This window comes from Cydia strobilella, chromosome 16 (genome assembly GCF_947568885.1).
Source record: "Cydia strobilella chromosome 16, ilCydStro3.1, whole genome shotgun sequence".
Lineage (NCBI taxonomy): Eukaryota > Metazoa > Arthropoda > Insecta > Lepidoptera > Tortricidae > Cydia > Cydia strobilella.
In genome coordinates, this window is record NC_086056.1 from 15,758,129 (window position 1) to 15,780,771 (window position 22,643).

General features: G+C 37.1%; 1 protein-coding gene across 2 annotated transcripts in view; it reads left to right on the plus strand.

The window, feature by feature from the left end:
- The window catches only part of LOC134748166 (homeobox protein Nkx-2.1-like), a 55,810-nt gene extending 34,361 nt beyond the window's left edge, over positions 1-21,449 (plus strand). For both annotated transcript variants that reach the window (XM_063682878.1, XM_063682879.1), the window contains 2 exons: positions 16,926-17,012; positions 20,003-21,449. In XM_063682878.1, the coding sequence (XP_063538948.1) occupies positions 16,926-17,012; positions 20,003-20,221 (306 nt within the window). In that variant the 3' untranslated portion in view covers positions 20,222-21,449. The remainder of the gene's footprint in view (positions 1-16,925; positions 17,013-20,002) is intronic.
- The last annotated feature ends 1,194 nt before the right edge of the window (positions 21,450-22,643 follow it).

Sequence of the window (22,643 nt, forward strand, 5' to 3'; positions counted from 1 at the left end):
TGTCATCGCGACTCCTGCCGTCTGCTGCGCGCCACTGGAGCGGCATGTAGCCGCAGTTCTGCTGCCTCTGTAGCAACACGTGTCTCAGGTGTGGTCAACTCTAATTTCTTTTAGTGATCTCTTAAGACTTAAATTAACCTAGCAAGGAACATATAATAGTGGCCTCTTAGATTTGATTTCAAGTGCAAAGTGCTAAGCGTGAAAACAGGACTTCATAGACTTTCTAACGTTTAACGTCTCATTATAGCATAGTTCACCCTAGCATAATTACCATAAGTATGTAAATTCTGTATCAGGCCTACTGCCCGTCATCTATTTATTTAAGGAATGTGATTAAATGTGTAACTGAGCTCAAACAATAGTTTATTTTATCTCATATTAATCTTTTGCACGCTTTATGCGTGCTGGCGCCCAATCTTTCTTTAGCTTCATACATTTATCTACTAGGAGATATCTTGGAAACTGCCAGACGTGTATTGTGATAGCAGCGTCGAGACCCACAACCCTGAGAGAACCTAAATAGAGTCTATAGCTTAATATACTGGTTACATACTTACATGTCATTTAGTTCTTTATTGTATTGCAGTTAAATATCAGTCGCGCGTGCATTTCGCTCGTAAATACTTGCTCGCGCCCTTGTACTTGGCGCAATGACGAATGAGTACAAAATGACATACCCTTCCTAATTTAGATATCGTTTTGATATCAAAATGTACATTAGTTTCAGTTGGCCTCCTTGTTACGGATAAAAAGGGTCAAAAGATACTGGTTTGACTGAGCCGATCGTCGATGGGAACACACAGCGCGAGTTTATGAAATTTATTATTGACACGCGGAGATTATCGAGTCTTTGTTATGAAGGATTTGAATTTGCGAATGTGGGAACGCGGGGCGTGTGCCGCTGACAGACATTAATAACAACACATACCTACATATACCAGGCACAAATCCATTTAATAGAAATGGGGCGAAAAATAAAGCATGTACGCATATAACACTTTAAACTCTCCCGTTTTGTACACATAATTAATGTCATTACCGGGTCTAACGCGATTAAATTTCATGTGATTGATGATGATAAATGTTTTTTTTTATTTGCAATATTTGCATTGATTATTTTTATATTATTTTAGCCCATGTTCTTTCACTGATATGCGTTAAAATTGTTAAATAACAAACGAAACCGTCAACGCCATCTATACGAGAGTAGGCCAAAGGTAGTGGCGCCATCTGATCGAGAATCAAATTTTCTTGATTTCCGAGGCACGTTTTCTTCTTAGACTGTATCCATCTATTACGGAGTTATATCTTTGCCTATATTTATAATTTCAAGCTAATATAACCAGGAGCCCTTCAAATCTGTTATGGTTTTTCGAACTGGTTTTGATACGCCCTTAAAGATCGCTCATGATTGGTGCATGCGAATTGAAGTGAAAGTCGTGCGTGAGATGCGCCAATCAACAAGACGATCGTCAAGGTCGTATCAAAACTAGTTCAATACCATAACATACCTATTGTTAAAATCTAAGTTAATAATATCGTGGGTAGATAATATATCAAATAAAATAGTATTAGACAGAATGAAAAAGACAAAGGTAGTCGTATTGACAATCAAAAGAAGAAAAACAGCATATTTGGACATATCTACAGAAACACCAAATATGCATTACTCAAAAACATTATTGAGGGAAAAATTAATGGAAAAAGACGTAGAGGAAGACCCAGAACATCATGGTGTGATAATATAAGGAGTTGGACCGGTATTGCGGACGCTACAACTCTGGGCAGAGTGGCGAAATACAGAGAGGACTTTCGCATGGTGATCGCCGACATCCGTTAGGATATGGCACTCTGATGAAGAAGAAGTTAAAATCTAAATCGAGTTCAAGGTTATAAACGACCATTATATATCATTAATATTTCTGTATCTATAATAATCTAAAAATAAATAAACTAGTGCCTATAGTTCCCGGTTGTTTTTAAGGGTTCCGTACCCTAAGGGTAAAAACGAGACCCTATTACTAATAGACTCCGTTGTCCGCCCGTCTGTCACCAGGCTGTGTCTCATGAACCGTGATAGCTAGACAGTTGAAATTTTCACAGATGATGTATTTCTGTTCCCGCTATAACAACAAACACTAAAAACAGAATAAAATAAATATTTAAGTAGGGCTCACATACAACAAACGTGCTTTTTTTGCCGTTTTTTGCGTAATGGATGCGAGAGTCCGACTCGCACTTGGCCGGTTTTTTCTTTATTGTTTTGTGATTATCAGCACCGTTTCTTAATTATCGTTAACACCCCTTTTAAAACAGTTCAAGTCAAAATAACCTTCAATTAGCTAATTACTCTGAATCTAACACTCGATCTGACCACAAGCATATTGCACAAATCTTGTGGAGTGCCTGTGCTGTGCCCGGCGGGCATAAATCACAGCTCCATTACACCATTCGATACACTCCCCTGTTGGGGCGCCTCCGGCTACTGTTACACTACCGAGTGCTAAGCCTGCTCCAAACCAAAGAGGATATAATAGGATAGAACGGTTTTATTTATTTATCGTATTACACACTGGTTACAAAAAATACAATAAAGTTTCAAAATTTACAAGAGCGGTATACTGTCATAGTACATTTTGTAACCACAGTAAATTCACTGCCATCTATCGACACACTTTATAACTAATAATGAAGATTTATAAAAATACGATAAAATGTGACGTTTTCAACCAAAAGGTACCACATTGTCGATAAGGTTGATTTCTAATTGAAGCTATATGGAAATAGCGCCTTACTGACAAGCGACAATAAGTACCCTTTTGGTTGAAAATGGCACAAATGTATTTAAATATGGATAAATGATTTTTTCTATTTGCATTAACTATTTTTATTATTTTGACCCATGTTCTTTCATTGATATGCGTTAAAATTGTTAAATAACAAACGAAACCGTCAACGCTCTCTATATCGTCTGCCAACAAACCACTGTGTGGTTTGGCAGAAGAACATATGTATTTAGTTGTAAGTAAGATTTTTGAATAAACGTTTTATTTATTTTTTATTATTTATTTAATACGAGAGTAGGCCAAAGGTAGTGGCGCCATCTGATCGAGAATCAAATTGTCGTGATTTTCGAGGCACGTTTTTTTCCTTAGACTGTATCCATCTATTACTGAGTTATATCTATCTTTGTCCAAACTTACGCGGGGTATCACACTGATGCGAATTCGCACGTCGCTCCGGTGTACGAGTGTGATAGCCTATAGCGATGTCCTACTAGCACACCGGAGCAACGTGCGAATTTGCATTCAATGTGAAGACTGCCTTAGTGCTCGAAAACCGCGGACGGACACGAATCACGAGGAAGTGACGATATTTTAAAATTCATAATGGAAGGTAGTTCCGAGTATGCCTATGAAATAAGCTGTTATTTCAATTCCAAATAGTTATTCCATTGCCAGGTAAGCTTTTTTACGAAATTACCCTCTATTTGCTACAAATTCAACTTTGCCAAGACAAATACAATTTTGATTTTTCAAAATAAAGGGAAATTTTGCTAAAATCTAAATCGGATATTACGTCCAACAATAGAAACGGATTTTGATGCGGTTTTTTTTTAAATAGATAGAGTTATTCAAGAGGAAGGTTTATATGTATAATTTGTAAATATTTTGTGTAAATCAGTTGAACTACCCATGCGAAGTATCGCTATATGTCGCTAGTATCTGATAAGATACTTTTGACGCGTAGTCTTATCCGCTACTTTTGATACTGACTGTACTAGAGTTTTCACTCTTTTTATTGAGATCGAGATTGATTTCACTCTTTCACACTAACAAATTGTTAATGACTGTGAAGAAAAATGTGCGGATCGGCTCCACACATGCGTGTGAAGGTTTTGCGTCGCGATTCCTGAGGGCGTACCGCGTAAAACGAAATTTCGTCATATGCCTCTCTATTGCTTTTGCATATTCAAGCTAGAGAGGCAGATACATAGATTTCGATATTATTTTCTCGCGGTAGGGCCTGTGCACTAAGTATGGAGGGGGCTTTATACAGTTTGTTATGGGACGTGTCGCCGCAGGTTGGCTCGTTAGATCGTCTTGTTTCACGCACCACCGGCGACGGAGGGCGCTTTGATTCTCGAGTATTTTCCTCGTTTGATATTTTTACGAGCTGTGTCTTCAAATTAGAGCACATAAGTACGGGTCCCTGTAGATGGTGTGGGTTCCTGCTGGGTTTCCTCAACCGTGTATGCTTGTATCTACAGTTAAATTAATTGAAGTTGTCTTTGTACCATATATTTTAATTCAGGATTATGTAAAATATGAATGGTACCGTAGGTGCCTACCATTTATATGTGACATTTTCAACCAAAAGGTCCACATTGTCGGTTGTCGATAAGGTTGATGTCTAATTGAAGCTATATGGAAATAGCGCCTTACTGACAAGCGACAATAAGTACCCTTTTGGTGGAAAATTCCACATATAATTATGTAATATGAAAAAGTCTTCAAATACTGAAGTTAATTTGACTCTACTTGGCCTTTACCCTAAAACCCGACGTCAGTTCGCCTATATTAGTAAAAAGTTCGACACTAGACACTTAATCTTCAAATCTTCACCATTTTCCAAAATCAGGGTTTACCTAAAATTATAAACTTTTTTATTTTGTTACACAAACAGCAACACTCTTAAGTGTCCATTGGTGAACCTTATGCCTTTTGTAATAAGGTTGGTTTACGAACTATCAATTAACAGTGTGGGCGATAGTAAATATTTATAATATGCACTATTAATACAAAACATTGCTCAAAAATGAATCTACTGACAATTGAAGGCATTAAAAGAAGTTCTTCGTTACAAGATATCTAGTATTAGTTGCTAATTATATCCTCAATTTGGTTATAACAGTCAATCTTTCATACTCTAAAAATTATATCCTTACTAGTAAAGATGCAGTTATAGGGACCGTGCGCGTTGGAGAGTCTGCCATCTTGTGGCCTGAATCGAAACCATAAACATGTACATTGACACTTCACGCCTAAGCAAAGCATCTTGTCGGCTACTTTGGAAGCATAAACTACACATTTACGCCTTGCGCCAAAAATCTGACGTCTCCTGTGATGTCCCCTACAGTTTATGCACGCTCCCTATACAGCAAACAAGTAACTTTTTACAAAGTACACCATTTGGTCACGCCTCATAGAGCGTAGTTGTCTGTGAGAGCGTAACAAGGATGACCGGTGCCGGAGGCGCTTTTCCCTCTCTGTCTTGTCACTGGCAGAACATGTTTGGTCCGTGGCTTTTTAAACAATTTAAGTATAAATTATTGTTTTATAAATGACTTTAAAAAGACAGTGTCGGTACTAGTTTCAATTTTACTTATCTTTCCTTTAGTTAAAAGGCAACCTGTTAAGTATACAGTCTGGCAAAAAAGAGTAAAAATTAAAAAGTGGCAACACTGGAGTGTCGTCCCTTTCAAATCAATCTAATAAAAACGGGACGACACTACAGTGTTGCCACTTTTTAATTTCTACGCTTTTTTGCCAGACTGTAACTACTTTTTCGTGTTGATACAAAGGGAGATTTAGATTCTAAAGTTTAGATCTACACGCGAAAAGACGAGCGAAATGAAGATATTTTGGTGAAAGGGCTATTGAAAGAAAGAAGAAAAAGAAAGAAAGAAAAAGCATTTATTAGCACAACATAACAAGACTAAAACTAGAAATAAATAAACAGAATGAGGTTGCGCTAAATGGTCCTTACTCAGCTTGGTGTCACGGTGTGAGCCAACATGGCACACTCCGCGACGCTGATTTTCAGTAAGGCCCAGTAGATGGACTAGTAAACACAATGTAAAAAAATAAATAAGGGAAAGCTTAAATACAAATAACAATCAAATTACTTAATTAAAATTAGCCTATACCTAAGTCTTATGAATGTTCGTGTGTATGTATGTAAGTGTCTATGCGATTTGTGTCTGAGTGACTGAGTGTGCACGGTTGCCTAAGTGTTGCATTTTTGCTTAGCCAGTATGAATTTACGGAGGTGAATTTTAAAGGTGGACACGGTTTGTTGCTGAATGAATATTTTATTGTGTCAGTAGCTAAATTTCAAAATACCCATGCTTTCAATAATAGGGATGTTTACATTTTTTTAGAACTGTTTTCATTTTATAGATAGACACGTAATTATTACAAAAAAATGTTTTAATTTTTATTCATTAATTTTTAATAAAAAATCACGTTAATTTGTTTAGTGTTTAAATTTCGCGCAAAAACGCTCCAAGCTGTCACGTGATCTGGAACTGGATGATGTAAGGCCAGGATTACACTTGTAAGTTTTACTTACGTAAGTAGGGACACAGCTATACTACAGAATGAGATATGGATATCGTTATCTCATTCTAGCAAATAGCTTTGTCCCTACTTACCTAAGTAAAACTTACAAGTGTAATCCTGGCCTAACGATGTGGTAAAAAACGACTGTCGGTGCCAGAGGACCACCACGTTAGACAACTTGTCTGTGCGTGTTTCTCACAACGTGACGTCACGCGCTCCGATTTGCGTTTGCAGTCACGTGATGCTGAGCATTATTTTAAATATTTTTAAATAATTAATTAGGCATTTACTCTTATAAAATATGATTTTTAGCATTCTAATTTTCCCTGCTATGGTAAAAACATAAAATTTTATATATTCGCGATTCATGTCAACATCCCTATTCTGCTAAAACAACTATACCTAATGAGAATGAGGTAGATAGGTAGGAAGAGCGCATCTATTAGAGCACAAAGCCTCGCTTAGCAACGGAAACACACCCAGCACTCCGCATATTGATGCAGTTTAAAAAAACGCGCGACAATACTTTGTGATAATGTGGATGTACAAACCTGATACAGATTTTGTACCACCACACATAACAGTCGTAAGTGCAATTGAAAATCCCATTTGAATTGGGATTTGAATTAGCAATTAAATACGAAGTAGGTACGACGTAACGTACGGGTATCGACGAAACATCTCATGCAAAAATATAATAAAAAATAAAAATAAATAAAAATAAAAATAGTTTATTTACCAAAAAATTATACATTGATTTATTAACCTATGATCTCCACACTAGGCTAGGCCTGTCTTGTGGAGTCAGTTGAGACAATTCCAATTTTTAATTAACATTTTCCTACGCTGAAGTTTTGACATTGTGCTAATACTAGGTGATACATATAGCTTAAAGTATTATATAAAAATAAAAACTTAATCTATACAAGATAAATCACAATTTAGGTTTAGTAAAGAAATTACATCAAGGCACATTATTACTATTTAATTGTAAACAGCAGGTGTGTGTGCGTGTGTGTGTGTGTGTTGTGTCTATGTTGTTTGTGTGTGTTGAATTGAGCGAAATAGAAGGAAAAGTTTTCTTGTAGGTACTAGGAAGAGAAAGCCTACCGAGGAGTTGTCCAGTAATTTTACCATTTATTAGATTTCATTAGTTGTTCTGTTTCATTATAAGTGAGATTTTTTAACCAAGAGGTAACTATTATTTTAGCTTTACTAGCAGTGCAGTTTTTAATATCACAATCTTTGTTAACTTTGTTATATATATGCGGTAAAAGGAAATCTTGAAATCTTTTTGCGAAAGCAGACTTGGTCCTAGGGACGGGCAACTTAAAAACACGTTTACTATAAGAGATTCCATTTGCTGACTGGACTAATTTACGGTGCATTAACATTATTAACCTAATGATAGCAAGCTTACGGACACTGAGCACGTCCATATCCCTATACACGTCTATTGTAGGGTAAAGCTTTGGTTTTTTAAGGGTTACCTTAAGTAGAAATCTCTGTGCTCTTTCTAAGGTAATCATGGCTGAGCTAGTTGCCCCTCCCCATATGGTGTTGCAGTAGGTTAAAATTGGCTGACAAAGTGCAGTGTATATAATTTTAAGTAGTTTCCTGTCAGTTACATCTCTTAATCTCTTCATCGCATAAATTAATTTTCTTACTCTAGCGGACACTGATTCAATATGGTTAGTAAAATTAAGCTTCTCATCTAATGTAACGCCTAAGTATTTTATAGATGACGATCGTTCAATTGAGCAACAATTGCAAGAAGTTCCTTGGTTGCATGTTAATTCATGGATCCTTATTTCAGGCTGGACTGTCGGTTTAGAGGCAATGGTTTTGTGAAAACAAAGAAATTTAGTTTTCGTGGCATTGAGAGTTAGTAGATTACTTTTTAGCCAACTGTTAACTGATTTAATACCGCTCTGAGCGAACTCCAAACATTGTGGCCATGAGTTACCGTGAAATAATATAGCAGTATCATCTGCGTAGCAAATTATATCTGCGTTTTTTAAGGGAATATGTGTTAAATCATTTAGATATGCTATAAAAAGAGTTGGGCCGAGGATACTCCATTGTGGTACCCCGAATGCGACTGGTTTTGCCTCGCTTAACGTATTTCCAAGCTTTGTACATTGACGTCTGCCAGTTAAGTAACTACTGAACCAGGTTAGGGCTACTCCTCTGATTCCAAGGTGTTCTAGTTTCTGCAGTAGTATAGGAACCGAAACTGTATATTTATAATGTTTTAAATATCTTTTACAATAGTATGATAAAATACGTGCCAAGGATTCAATCATACACAAACACGCAAAATATGTTGCACATATTTTTTTCTTAGACGGAAAAGCTACCGTAAATAGGTAAAATACTTACATTAATGACGGTATTAAATCATATCTACGTATATTACATGCTTTACTTTTCGATCTACAATTAGCCCACCCAATTTTAATCCCATCCGTCAGGTCGCCAGTATTTGCGCAGCACACAGAGGGTGCGTATTTAGCGTAAGTAAATTCCGCTGTACGCCACTGTTGATATACTGCGTCTCTCAAATACTAGCTTTTAATTTTTTTTAATAACGCTAATGGAGTTTCCTATTCAGCCAGTTCGTAGGCTTTTTGAGTTGGATGAAAATGTATAATAAATATGTAGTACCTATTAGTGTTGCACATGCACATGTGATTAATTTCCTATATTTTGCTATAAATACATATAGAATTAATTACAGATATTATTTTATAAGTGAGCATTATTTATTTGGCCAATTTTGGAGATTTTACTTCTTACATAAGTACCTTGTTATATCTGGTCAAGCCATAGACCTAGCATGATCAGCTATACGCGTGCGCCCGTGAGGGACAAAACATACGCAATGCGACAATATGATTGGTCGAGTAGATTTGTAGCCCACCATAAACCATACTAAATTTACGGTGGGGAATAAAAAAAATGTGACTGTGAAATGTGGGACAAACAATAACAGCGCTTTCTCTGCTACTCCTACTAAAAGATACATAAGACTATCCCGTTCGGTCATTTCCCCCCGCCCCTCATGACCGATCCAGTTATACTAGATTCATGGGTCAAGCCCTTTGGCGCTTTACTCAGTACTAATACCAATGTACCTATAACCAAGTATAGAATTTTGTGTTGTAATAGGCGTATCCGCAGCGGACTGCGAAGAGGACCAAAATAGCTTGGAATAGGTTATCTAGTTATCTGATACATAGAGGGAAACATCATCATGAAAAAAGTTTCTAATAACTTCCTCATCATCATTTTCCCAAACTCGATGCCAATGAACTGCGTGTGAGCCAAAAAAAAACACCCGCCCAAAGAGTGCAAGTCTTTTGTCTATGGTCACGTTGTCTCTGCCGGATGCGCCATGCGGGCGCTTATAGGTCTACCAACCTCAACAATTTTTTTACTAGCAGTCCTTAACTCCTTCGGTTAGAGGTTATTTCCCCTTGGCATGTGCCACGGGTGTTTTTAGGGAGAGCAATAAGATAATGGGCGCGCTGACGGCTGTCGGATGCTAAGTAGCTAGTAATGCGAAATTATGTCGGTTGGAATAAGTCGAGAGATGACCACCCGCTGCCTGTCTGTCACTCGCTTGATTAGAAAACTGAATGGACGGATTCAGTCAATTTGTGTTGTCAGGAAATTGTTTTTTATTCCGCTTTAAGTGGGGAGCTGAAACTGAATTTATACGTACCTATAAAAGCTTCTACAGAGCTTGCAACGAATTCAGTCGATCGACCAAATGCCACAATGTATCCCAAATCGTATGAGATTATCGGTGACGATTTGAGAGGCCATAACGCGATGATCGAGATAACTCACGGAAGCTTTTAATACAAGGAGAAAATGAGTCTCTTAAATACATTGAATTGTTAAATAGCCAATAGGTATATTTCTAGTGATCGGATTCCATCAACGTTTTAATTTCATGGCAGCGTTGTTGAGCTAAAGGAATCTGTAAAGTAAAATTCAGCTGAAATTATTAATTAAGGTTAATAACCTCCATATGAACCTTAATTGACCGTCTCCTTTAAAATTGTTACTTTCCTTTACTTTAACTCGACCACGCTGCCATGAAATTAAAACATTGTTACCGATCCCTATTTATTTCTTATACCTGTCTATTTTTTAAATTAACCGGTCAATGGATAAACACAGCTGATACGAGCTAAGCAGCCGCACAGCCTTCCACCTAACAACCCCATAATTTTCCAATAATTCCACTTCACTTTTTTCTAATCGCTAATCTTCGTGAGATCTCAATAAGCAATAAGCTCAAAGGCTGGCCGCAATGAAATCATCTGCCTTATTTCTTTGATAAAAAGTAAAAATTGTTTATGGTATCATTGTGCGGATATGGGCCCCATTCATTGCGGCCAACATGTCAAAACAAATTCGGCGGGAGAATTTGATATACCATTCACAATATCCTAGCACGATTTTAAAGTTTATAAAATTTAAGTTTTATGACACGGCGGTAAGGTTTATTTTAAAACTTTGTAAAATACTAAGATAATAGGTTGCGAAAGTTGTGCTATTTCATGGTTGTGTAATAACCGGTAAAATATCAGTTAATAAGAGCGCGGGTGCGTTCCTATACGGCAAGCAATTCGTAGGAGATTATATTTGTTGAATGGCGGTTTTTGCGGATTACGAGCACAAGGCACCTGACTCGCATTGTGTGGCAGGTATTGTATTGGTGGCCGGACGTAAGTGCATCATCGGTGTTTGCGTAGGATGATTGATAGATTTTTTATATCTAATGTGAAATGACAATAGATGATATGTGTAGGCAGGGTTATAGTTAGCAAATAGTTGTGTTTCTGATATTTTAAACTAATCGAGTAATCGAATTTAAACCTTGAGACCTACATATATAGGCTCTCCGAAACATGTCGCGCGAGTGACTAAAAATACGTGAGTGAAACCGCTAAGTTAGCTAACTACATGAAAACTACAAATAATTCACTATATACTTACATATGATTTGCCAACGAAAATTTAGTACTTTAAGTACCTTACTTCTTCATGATAAACATAATATTTTACTTCATCGTCATAATTTTCGCAATACTTGACACTCAATGGCATTTATCACAACCAAGAGTCCAATTCAAAATGAAAAGGTTTAATATTTTCGACTGTTCCGAAATTTAGAGGAAAGGGGACGATCGATTCTCCATACAAAGTCCTCATTTTCAAATAAATCAAGCGGTCGGGCATAGCTATGACTTAAATACATAAAATTGTGTTCAAATATGTTCATTAATGTTAATATCTAGAGACGGAAATGGGGAACTACGGTTGTATATGGAAAGGCGGTTTCGGGGCGGTTGTCCCCTTTCATCTTAAGATAAAAAGTTAGGTCCGTCTGTTCAATCGTTTCATCTTGCCTAGCTAATTTAATTTATTTATATCTGTATTTATACCACCTAATTAACCCAATCTTGTTATATTGACCTAAATTCCATATAACTCAAATACCTAATTAGTTTGTTTTACAATATAAAATCTAATTAAAATGAAAAGCAATAACATTTTCCCACAACAGAGTGAAACAAAATTAAACAGTAATAAAATAAAGCGAGTCGACGTCCCTCAAAATTAATCCAAAGTTTATAGAGTCTTAAACGGGGAATATTAAATAAATATTAATTTTGCGGATTGCTGCGCAAATGTTTGGGGCTTAACAACGCACCGTCGGGCGGGGGCCAACTGGGCCAACATGGATACATGTATCAGTAATGTAGTTACCTACTGTTTACCAAATACACCTCTATGGGTTGTACAGTCGCCATCAGATATATCGGAGCGGCCAAGGTGCTCACAAATATCTGCACACGCCTCTATTGTCATGGCGTGCGTCTAGGTGCGTGTTCAGATATTTTTGAGTCTCTCGGCCGCTCCGATATATCTGATGGCGACTGTACATAGCTTGCCATCTTGTGGATAAAGCGCTAATTCTTTTATGTCATTTCATTTTCTTTCTTACCGATATGTATCTAAAACTTGGAATTGAAAAAACAATGTTACAGGGACACTGTATAACTTCTAAGTTCTTATTCCACAAAGTTAAACTGATATATTGTGAACTGTTTTACAAAAAAGTTGGTTTTGAAATAAAGACCTTGAAATTAAAATTCCAAACGGTTTGTGAGGGGTTCTCGATAAAATACAAGAAAATATTTCAATGAGTTAGAACTACTTATAAAGTAAACGATGGTAGGAGATCCTCTTAGTAACTCTCTCCTTATTGTACAATAAGAGGACTAGGAGGAGGAGGTTATGATGATGATGTGGAAGTGTCAGTATGGGTAAATTCAGAATATTACAACAATTTGCAGTGAATACATATTATGCACGTAGGTTTATGGTAAATCTGAATTCGGTTTCGATAAATCTTAGGTACTACTAGAGCGTTTTTTTTTTTTTGAATCGAATATTTTACCGAAGCTGTACCCGCACCTTTTTCATTACTTACACCAATAAATTGTTGCACAATGTATAGATAAATAATTACCTAATACTTGCTCTTTATACTTAAGATGGACTAATTACCTACCTAACCCTTATACTGTAACTAGGAACAGCTTTAAAAATTAATGAAATAAATTAAATTCATTTGTATGTATTTGAATATTTTACAACTGTGCGTAATATTTTACGAGATGTCCGCAGACCACGCTTTTTGCTTTTCACCAGCTGCGCCTCTAATCATAAAGCTAATGCTGTGCAAATATTAACCATGATAATCCGTAAAACCTATACAAGCCATGTTAAATGACACCTCAGCTTTCAGATTTACTCCTCACCTGTAAAAACATGCCGAATCACCAAAATCTATGCTCCTATATTTGTAGCGAATCGCGTCAGACACAGCCTCGACATCAGATTGACTAAATTGTTTCTTGTAGATCTTAAGCCCTGGTGATAAAGTTTCCAATCGTTTGAATAAACTTTGAATGTTCGGTTTAAGATTTTTTGCCTTGTCCGCGTGATATTTTGATAAGCACTAAATAAATGAGCGCATTGAGCTGTCGGTCATGTTTGCTCAGCGCGGATTGAAGCGAGTACAAAGGCGCGTGCATTGTGCCTGACAACCATTCGGGGACACCGTGGAACTTTAAATCATATTTCTAATATTATTTTGTCCAAAGAAATGAAAAATACTTGCTTTATTTCGTAGAAAGTAAAGTTGTAGTACATTTTTAGGTAAAATTTATACAATTGTGAATATAGTGTGTCTAAGCTAACTCTACACCGATTTGAATACAACAGAGTGTGAAGGTGTTATTATAAACGGCATATTTTCATAGGAATTTGATATTTATCATAACAAATGCCATGTAGTTCAATAATTCAAGTAATACGAGGGCTGCTACTTATGTATCCGGAAAAGCAAAAAAATAACAAAAATCTTAGTTATTTATGCTTTTATTGTTTTTATATTTGTTCGCCGAGACGCACGATGTACTTTTTCATACGTTGAAAGTTGAAACCATTTTAAATAGCACTTTTTCCATTCTGATTTTGGTATACAAAACGTGCATTATGTTCGCAAAAATGGCTTGTTCGCGATGTTTTCTTTTTATAACAGCCGAATGTTCATGTAATATCTTACAAATGCTCGTCATACTATTGCCCAGAGACGCCCTTATCTCGCGATATGTACTAAGACGATCTTGCATTATGAATTCGCGCACAGCGCCTATATTTTGTGGGATAACAGCCGATTTGGAGCGTTTTTTTTAAATCGCCCGTAAGTATATATACTACGACCACAATTAAACATTGATCTTCGATGGAACTTCCTTCCCAAAAGTCGGAAAAAGTCGATCTATGCATTGAGTTAATCAACGCTTCTGAATCAAATCATTGACAAAAACATTTGAACATTCGTACTTTTGGATAGGTTGTATGGATATTGAAAATCATTTTAAAACATGTCGACGCGTTATAACTAATGAAAATTCTGTGATGAAAGGCTAAATATAATTCTACCTCGTTGAAGAGTTCAAAAGTAGATATTAGATGTCCAAACAAAACACGTAAAACGTATACAATATTTAAGAAACAATGAACTATCAATGTCCATATAACACGAGACTTGAGGTTGAGGGACGCTTTCTAAAGGGCCCTCAAGATTGGAATAATTATCAGAATTAAAACGTACAATCATCGCGTCGACGCAGCAAATGAAGAGCTAAACAAATACGAGAGCAATCTTTATTTATCATAATTATGGATGATGTTGCCAGTCATCGTTCGCAGGAACGGAACACCTACGAGACGACCCTACCGAGGTGTTTGCTCGCCGCATTGTTATCAATTCATGCTATTTTCAATCTTATTTCGTTACATGTTGGGACCACTATGGAAAATCCTGAGGAACCGTATTTTCTTCTCATTGGCGCCAAAATTGACTCGTATTGTCAAACTGACAGCGGTCTGGGTGGCACGCATTTCGATTTTAATGAAGGAAAAATTATGTTCATAGACTTTTTATCGAGTCAACCCCTATTAGAAATTAGTAGGGGCTACTAGCAGCAATACGAGTAAAATCTCAGAAGCGTTAGAAAAACATAGTCGGTAGCCAAGTGGTTGTTAAAAGCACTTCGCCACACCCAAAATGTCACACTCGACGACACAAGTCATTTAGAAGTAAAACAAATAAATGAATGACGCTCGGGAGCATGCGTGCAGGCATTATGCACAAGAAGATTGAAAGAAAGTGCTCGAGTGTCCGAGGCAGCCGAGTGCGCTGCGACACCCGCCGGCTCCCGTCTCCCGTTCATTAACTCCAGACTCGCCTCTCGGACAAAGCGTCTGCGGCCTCACACCTCCAAGCAAATAAAAAATAACACTCCCAATAAGCCCTAGTAGCCATGTAACAGTTTGTTTTGATAACGGCTCGGACAAAATGGCGGTCGGTTATGCACGGAGCGTTATCATAACGGAACGGCGCGAGAAACTCGACTCCGAGAGGGGCACACATCCATTTCAAAGAATAAACACGGAGGAAGCGCTCTCGATGTATAAATAATAAATAAAGAGTATATTTTGCCGGGAGAGCGTGCGTAGACAAAGGATGGCGCGCGCAAACATGGCATGAGCTTGTTTATTCTTTCGTCATTAAGGTGAAGTGTTGGGGCACACAGTAGCGTGCTCTGGCGCTAATTTCAGGAAGGGTAGATTCGGACATCGATTCACTTCAGCCACTCACGTCGCTAAACGGTCAGGCCATTATTACCAGTTTGTTACATACTTGACACTTGTGCATTCCTTAGGTTCGTCCTTTAAATTTGAAAATAGCAGTAACATCTATAGTTGTTGGGCGCGGTTCTCGAGTTTTCACTCATATCATCTCATTCGTGGTTTATTTAGATTACCTAGCTACCATTGCAATCCTCTCTTCCTGTGTTGGGATTGTTGTAATACCTACATACAATCAGGCAAAACACAGGCTAGGTCCATAGCTAGTTTTACCATCCATACAACCTTTTTAATTTGATACCGTTTTAATAGGTACTCTTATTTGGAATTTATGAAACTCAGAACGGTACGTAATTAGTTCTAGTCAAGTAGATAGTTCTACCGTTTAAACTCATAGCATCATCATATATCAGCCGAAAGACGTCCACTGCTGGACATAGGCCTCCCCCAGGGATCTCCACAACGACCGGTTTTGCGTTGCTCTCATCCATCGGCTCCCGCGACCTTAACCAGATCGTCGGACCATCTTGACCCACGGACCCACGGACCCACTCATAGCATATTGCAGACTAAATGCAGGCTAGTTCGCCATTATCCTAATAACATTCACGAGATATGTGAATCTTTCAATCCTCTTTTTTTTATTTACTTAGTTACTCAGGCAAAATTCGGGCTGATCCACCATGATCTCAATCACAATATATACGTCAATTTTGTAAACGTTTCAGTCTTCTCCTCTCGACATTCACCAATGTCATATATGGTTAAAACTCATGTAAGTATACAAAATGCAGAGTGTCGGAGTGGATCACTAGCCCTTGCTTGGACAGCCATTCATTAGCGCAAGACCGCGGTCTCCATTCATAGGGTGTAATGTGTTTGCTGGAGTGTTGCTTCTTACTTATAGACGCGTTCAGGTTGCCAGGGATGGTTAGACTTTCAGGGATTTTAGAGCTTTGTGTAGAAAAAACACTACATTTAAAATTGTCTGTTTGTTACCTCTTCACGCTGCACCGGTACGGCTATCGCTACCGCTGAACGGATTTAGTTTAAATTTGGCATAGAAATAGTTTGAGTCCCGGGGAAGGACATAGGATAGTTGTTATGTCAGTCATCCCCAAAGAGGGTGAAAAATGAGTAAAATAATGAATTGCCTGTTTATTGGTGCAAGCAATTAAGTATATTATGCTCAAAATTATTGCCATTCGTTTTTATCCAGGCGCTATACTTACTCTTACTGCTGGAACTAATTCCACGCAGCTAGTTGCAGATAATTCTGCCGTCATAATAGGATTAGTGTAAGACTGTATTTTTAATACAATGTTGTTGTTACAGGTTAAAATTTGGTTTCAAAACCACCGTTACAAGTGCAAGCGGCAAGCCAAGGAGAAAGCCATGGCGGAGCAGAACCAGCACAACCAGGTACTTATCTATTGACTATTTAGTTGTAACACCATTTGTATTTTACATTTCTGACAATAGGGTATTTTACTACCAGTCAAATCAGTTTCTTTTTTCGAGCTGTCAAAACAATTTTGCTAATATGCAATTTATATGAAACACTAGCATGTGACGTCACAATCAAATTACCTACTCTTTATAGTTTTACGCGGGTTTTAAAATAGAAATGGTGTCTAAAAATAACTGCTGTCTACGTTTCTCTATTAATCTTTTGGTGCTTTATTTCATGCATGGTGTAAAATAATTTATTTTAAATACAGTTAAATACCCTATTGGAAATATTCTACTTATAGGGTATGTTTGGACCTATAAGAACTAAATGTTAACTGTCATGTTGCTCTATTTTTTATACATTCAATTCTGAATATGTACATGAACAACATGACAAATAAATCTTGTCATGTTGTTTATATCTATCACTTTCGAAGATTGGCTTGATTAGCTTAAAATAATTTATAATGTAATTTCATATTATGAAATAAGTAAATCTAAATCTTAGGATTTCAAGGCTTGTAAGAGTAACACGATCTTACCGCGTTAGGGTTATTACGAGCATCTCTTAATTTGAGCCCTAAGTTTCTCAGAAATTTTACTTGAGACCTACCTCAGAAACTTCCATCTAATTTCTAACCCGTCATTCAAAAACGCGTTCATATTAAACTGCCATTTCAATAATGCTAATGAATAATGAATATTAAACACGTGAACGATAAAAATCGTCGCTGACGCGGCGGCCCCTGTTTGCCGAGGCGACCTGCCGTGTATTCCGCTTCGCTGCGCGAGAGAGCGCGATTCATGTCTCAAAACAACCAGCGTAACGTAACCTTGACAACAGTGTGTAATAAAAGCGGACTTATACTGGATATCGAAGTTTTCATCTCGTGCAAGCGATCGGAATAACCCTGCCCTTGCCACTTGATACCAATCTCCCGCGGAGGAGAAATACGGGCCCCGGATTCTGGCAACCCCACGTCTATTAAAGCTGTAGGGTTGCTAGGGAATGTTGTATTGTTTAGTCACCGGTGGAAATGCAGTCGGTTTGTTGTATTGTTTCTTGATTGTTCCTTGATGCGGATTTGTTTTGATTGAGATCTAAATCACATTGTTGTGCAGTCTTTTCATTCGTCGCTAAATTTAATTCATAAAATATAGTTGGTCAAGCAAATCTTGTCAGTAGAAAAAGAGCCGAAATTCAAATTTTCTATGGAACGATATCCCTTCGCGCCAACATTTTTTAAAATTGCCGCCTTTTTCTATTGACAAGATTTGCTTGACCAACTATAACTGAAATTTAATGGCATTGGCAGTGTAGATTTCTATCCCGATTTGAATATACAAAGTGAGGGAGCGTCATTATAAAACGTCATATTTTCATAGAAAGTTGACATCTTTACAGTTTGTCATTCAAATCCTTAATAATTAAAACACAGAGACAAAGGCTGTCTTGCACGCTTATTCCAATGATTCAAGGCGTGGCGTCTGGCGTGTGTTGCCAGCGTGATTGGCCCAATTTGCGCGCCCGGTCGTCCCTTACGTAATGACTCTTCAACTAGCGCGTTTTTTACGAGGAATGCCTCTGCTGGGTTACATTATAATGTGTAGTTGAAAAATAGTTTGATGGGATCCTTTTAGAATGAGCGTCAGTGACTCGGTGTAGTATTCTATATGCAGTCTAATGTGGTGTTTCGTGAAATATACTTATTTTATTTATAGAGTTTGCGCTGCACTATATATTATTGGGTATGGACATGTACATAGATAACATAGGTCATTAACCCGGTGAATGGCGTCAGTAAAAAATAGGTACACGGCTACATTTGACTCTTTGTATTTTGGCAGCCTTTGAGATGTTTTATAAGAAATCCGTTAGTCACCATTTATATAATATCAAAAATATAGTATTAAGCGGAAAGGGGACGGCCGTTTCTCCATACAAACGTAATTTCCATTTTCCTCTAGATATTGACATTATGGAAAAATGTTTTACATAATTGGATGTATATTAACCATGGCTATGCCCTTACGTTTTTTCGTTTTTTTAATTAATTATTTTTTTATTTATTAAAAACTAGCTTTTGCCCGCGACTTCGTCTGCGTGGAATTAGTAATTTGGGTACCTTAATTCTTAAACAAATCTGCTTTTTAATACATCCTTTTTTCACCCCCAAATTGGTCCACACTATATATTTCCACCCCATTTTTTACACCCTTAAGGGATGATTTCGGGGATAAAATTATTCTATATCCTTTCCCACAGCTCAAACTATCCCCATACCAAGTTTCGTCTAAATCGGTTCAGCGGTTATTGATTCCCCATACAAATTTCAACCCCCATTTTCACCCCCTTGAGGGGTGAGTTCTGGGATAAAAAGTATCCTATGTCCTTCCCCGGGACTCAAACTATCTGTATACCAAATTTCAACTAAATCGGTTCAGCGGTTTAAGCGTGAAGAGGTAACACACAGACAGACAGACAGACTTTCGCATTTATAATATTAGTATGGAAGTATGGATATGGATTAGGAGCGAAAACAGATTTCATACAAATTTTTAAATGCTCCTAACCCATATAACACCTAATAAAAAATTCGAAAAAAATAAAACGTAGGGGCATAGCTGTGGATGATTATACAACAAATTGTGTCAAAATATTTTCAATGATGTTAAAATGAGGACTACCGTTTGTATGAAAAGGTGATTTCGCGCGGGTCCTCCACATTCGTCTTAAGTATCACACTTAATCAAGCAATAAGCAACATCGAGGTTTTGCAATTCTTCGCTTCCACGACAAACAGATTTAACGTGGAATGAGATAGCTGCATGTGACTATTGAATTACTGAAAACTTGAAAAGCATGGCAACGCATGATGAGATGTGTAACAACAGAAATGTTTACCTAATAACTACTTAAAATTGGAAGGTTATTTATTAACAAATAATTTTGTCCTCAGTCGTCCTCATCCCCCCGGAGGGTAGCCGTCCCAGTCCTCGTGAAGGACGGCAAGCCGTGCGGCTCGGGCGAGTCGTCCTCTCCCGCGCACTGCGCCACGCCGACCTCCGGCTACGCGCAGCCCCAGGCGGCTTGTTCCAACCCGCTGGCGTCCTACCGCCAGCCCGCCTACCAGCAGCAGTGCTCCGGCTACCTCCCCCTACAGGGCCGGGCGTGGTAGAAGTTCCCCCAGCTTTATCATGAGACCATGTTCAAGGAGGAGATGTATTTTGATTAGGGAGTAGGTGACGCGGTTTGGCTGGGCGACAAATGATTTTTCTCACAAAACGTAACGATTTTGAAACTCGTTGTGCAATGTATTTATTGAAAAATATAACATAGGCATATAATGTAAATTTTTAAATCTTGCAATCTAAAGATTTTACTAAAACTTGACATTTCTACGAACAGTGTTGCATGTTAATAAAATAACCACAAATTTGGTTGTTTTCTCCAAATGTTTGGCCGAACCGCGTTTTAAAATGGTGTCTCCCTCAAGAACATTGTCTCGGATGAGGCCTGGCGGAACGATCTGCCAAAAGACAGTGACTTTAGTGACTCAGTGAAGTGACAGTAGTGTTTCTTATCGGGCGGAGGGTATGTACATAGTTAGACGTAATTAAGCGCAGTTAAGGATTTGACTCTTTTCTTTGTGATATACTTGTAACATTCTTTTAATGATGTAGTTTTTCTGCTTTTCGGATTTGAAACTCGTTAAGCACTCAGTTTCTAAGAGTTCAAATGCATTAGCCACAAAGTAGCACGAAACGGTCACCAAGTGACATGTCTTGTTTTCACGAAATGAAAATTATTTTTGTCGAGAATTTTCAATATCGTATAATTTTTTTAACTCTATATTAACAACCTAAATATGATGCCATTGGCAACTTAATCTTTTGTTCAAAAACAACTTTCAAATTTATCTACGTCTCCAGTGATTTAAAACAATTTCAGTGATATTACAGTGGTTTTATTTATAACAGGTAAAATCAAGGAACGGCTTTTTTTACTTACCTACTCCCTTCACACTTAACAGGCAATCGTCGTGATTCTGATTGACATGAACTTAATTTTGACGTGGTTGATACATTTAGGTTTCATGACAAAATGCTGCCGGTTTTATACCTACTGTGTACACGTGTTTTGACAGTGTCTTATCGAGTTAGAGGAATAGACAGCTTTTGATAAAAATGTGTCTTCTCAGTGATATTCATACAACTTTTAAGATCATGTTTTATTAAGAAAAAAAAAAAACAGTTACATTTTTTGGTGGATAAATATCTTCTTGATTTTTTATGAATGTTACGAAGTTGACGTCACTATTCCTTTATATTATACGAATAGTATTTGAGTATTCCGTATCAACGGGTCCCAAGCAATAGTAGTATAAGCTAAATAAAGTGGATATTTGAGATAAACGATTTCATTCATTCAAATATTTGTGCCTAGGTCATGGGTGTTTATAAAGTATATAAAGTATGTATTTATCTATATGTCGCCTACCACCCATAGTACAAGCTTTGCTTAGTTTGGGGCAAGATTGATCTGTGTAAGATGTCCCCTAATATTTATTTTATTTATTTATTCATTCATACAATGACAACCTAACCCTGTAACTTAAAAAATATTTAATAAATGTTATCTCTATTAAATCAGTTTTAGATACGTTACGGTATCCAACGGTTTATAATCTGCTACTGCAAACTACTTTAGCTGGCCTATCTCAAATATCCACCCTGTATTTTCACTGTTCTACGCTTAATTTTATTTTGCATACTTTGGAAGAGTTTTAACAAATACTTAAAGTATTTTTACAAGTAAATCTCATTGTAAATAACTGATATTGTGCCAGTAAATTGATGTGTGAATAGTAATACAGTCAGTGTTTCGTGTGTGTAGATATTATGTATCTTGTACATATAGGCGCGTAATGTGTTAGGTAGGGACCTGACTAGATGCAGACTAAGACCAGTTGTCGACGATTGTTTCTCTTTGTTGGTATTAAATTTAACTATTTATAAATTCGAGTAGAAACTTTATTACTTAGAAAATTGATGCCGATTTCCGCGTCGAAATTGAGTTTCCGTTCAAGGAGTTTTCTTTATTTACAAACTGGTCAAAGTTTCTCAACAACGAATAAATTTTGTGCCAATAAATGTTTATTACATTCCATGGTTGATATTTTAATATTACCAACTCATGTTTCGGGCGGACGGATGCAATATAATATTCAGATCGCCAGATGTCACTATCTATACCTACATGTCCTACAAGGAATAGTGTTTTGTTGTACTTAAATATATTTTCCACTAGAGTTTAATAGAGTCTTTGAATTGCCATTTCATTGTAGAAAAATAAAATTTAGGAATTTTTCGAAATGCGCCAGCAACACTGTGTTGACTGGAAGATTAATAGCAATAAGCCCCTAACGTACCTTTAGACTTACGCCAAACTTGTAACAGTTGTAACAATGGAAGGAAATTGTAATTAATGTTTTCCAACTTAATTTATATGTTCTGGACTAGATTGATGTAATTATGTAGGTATAGGGGAAGTTATTATAAAATAATTATAAATAATAGTAATAATAACGAGAGGAATTT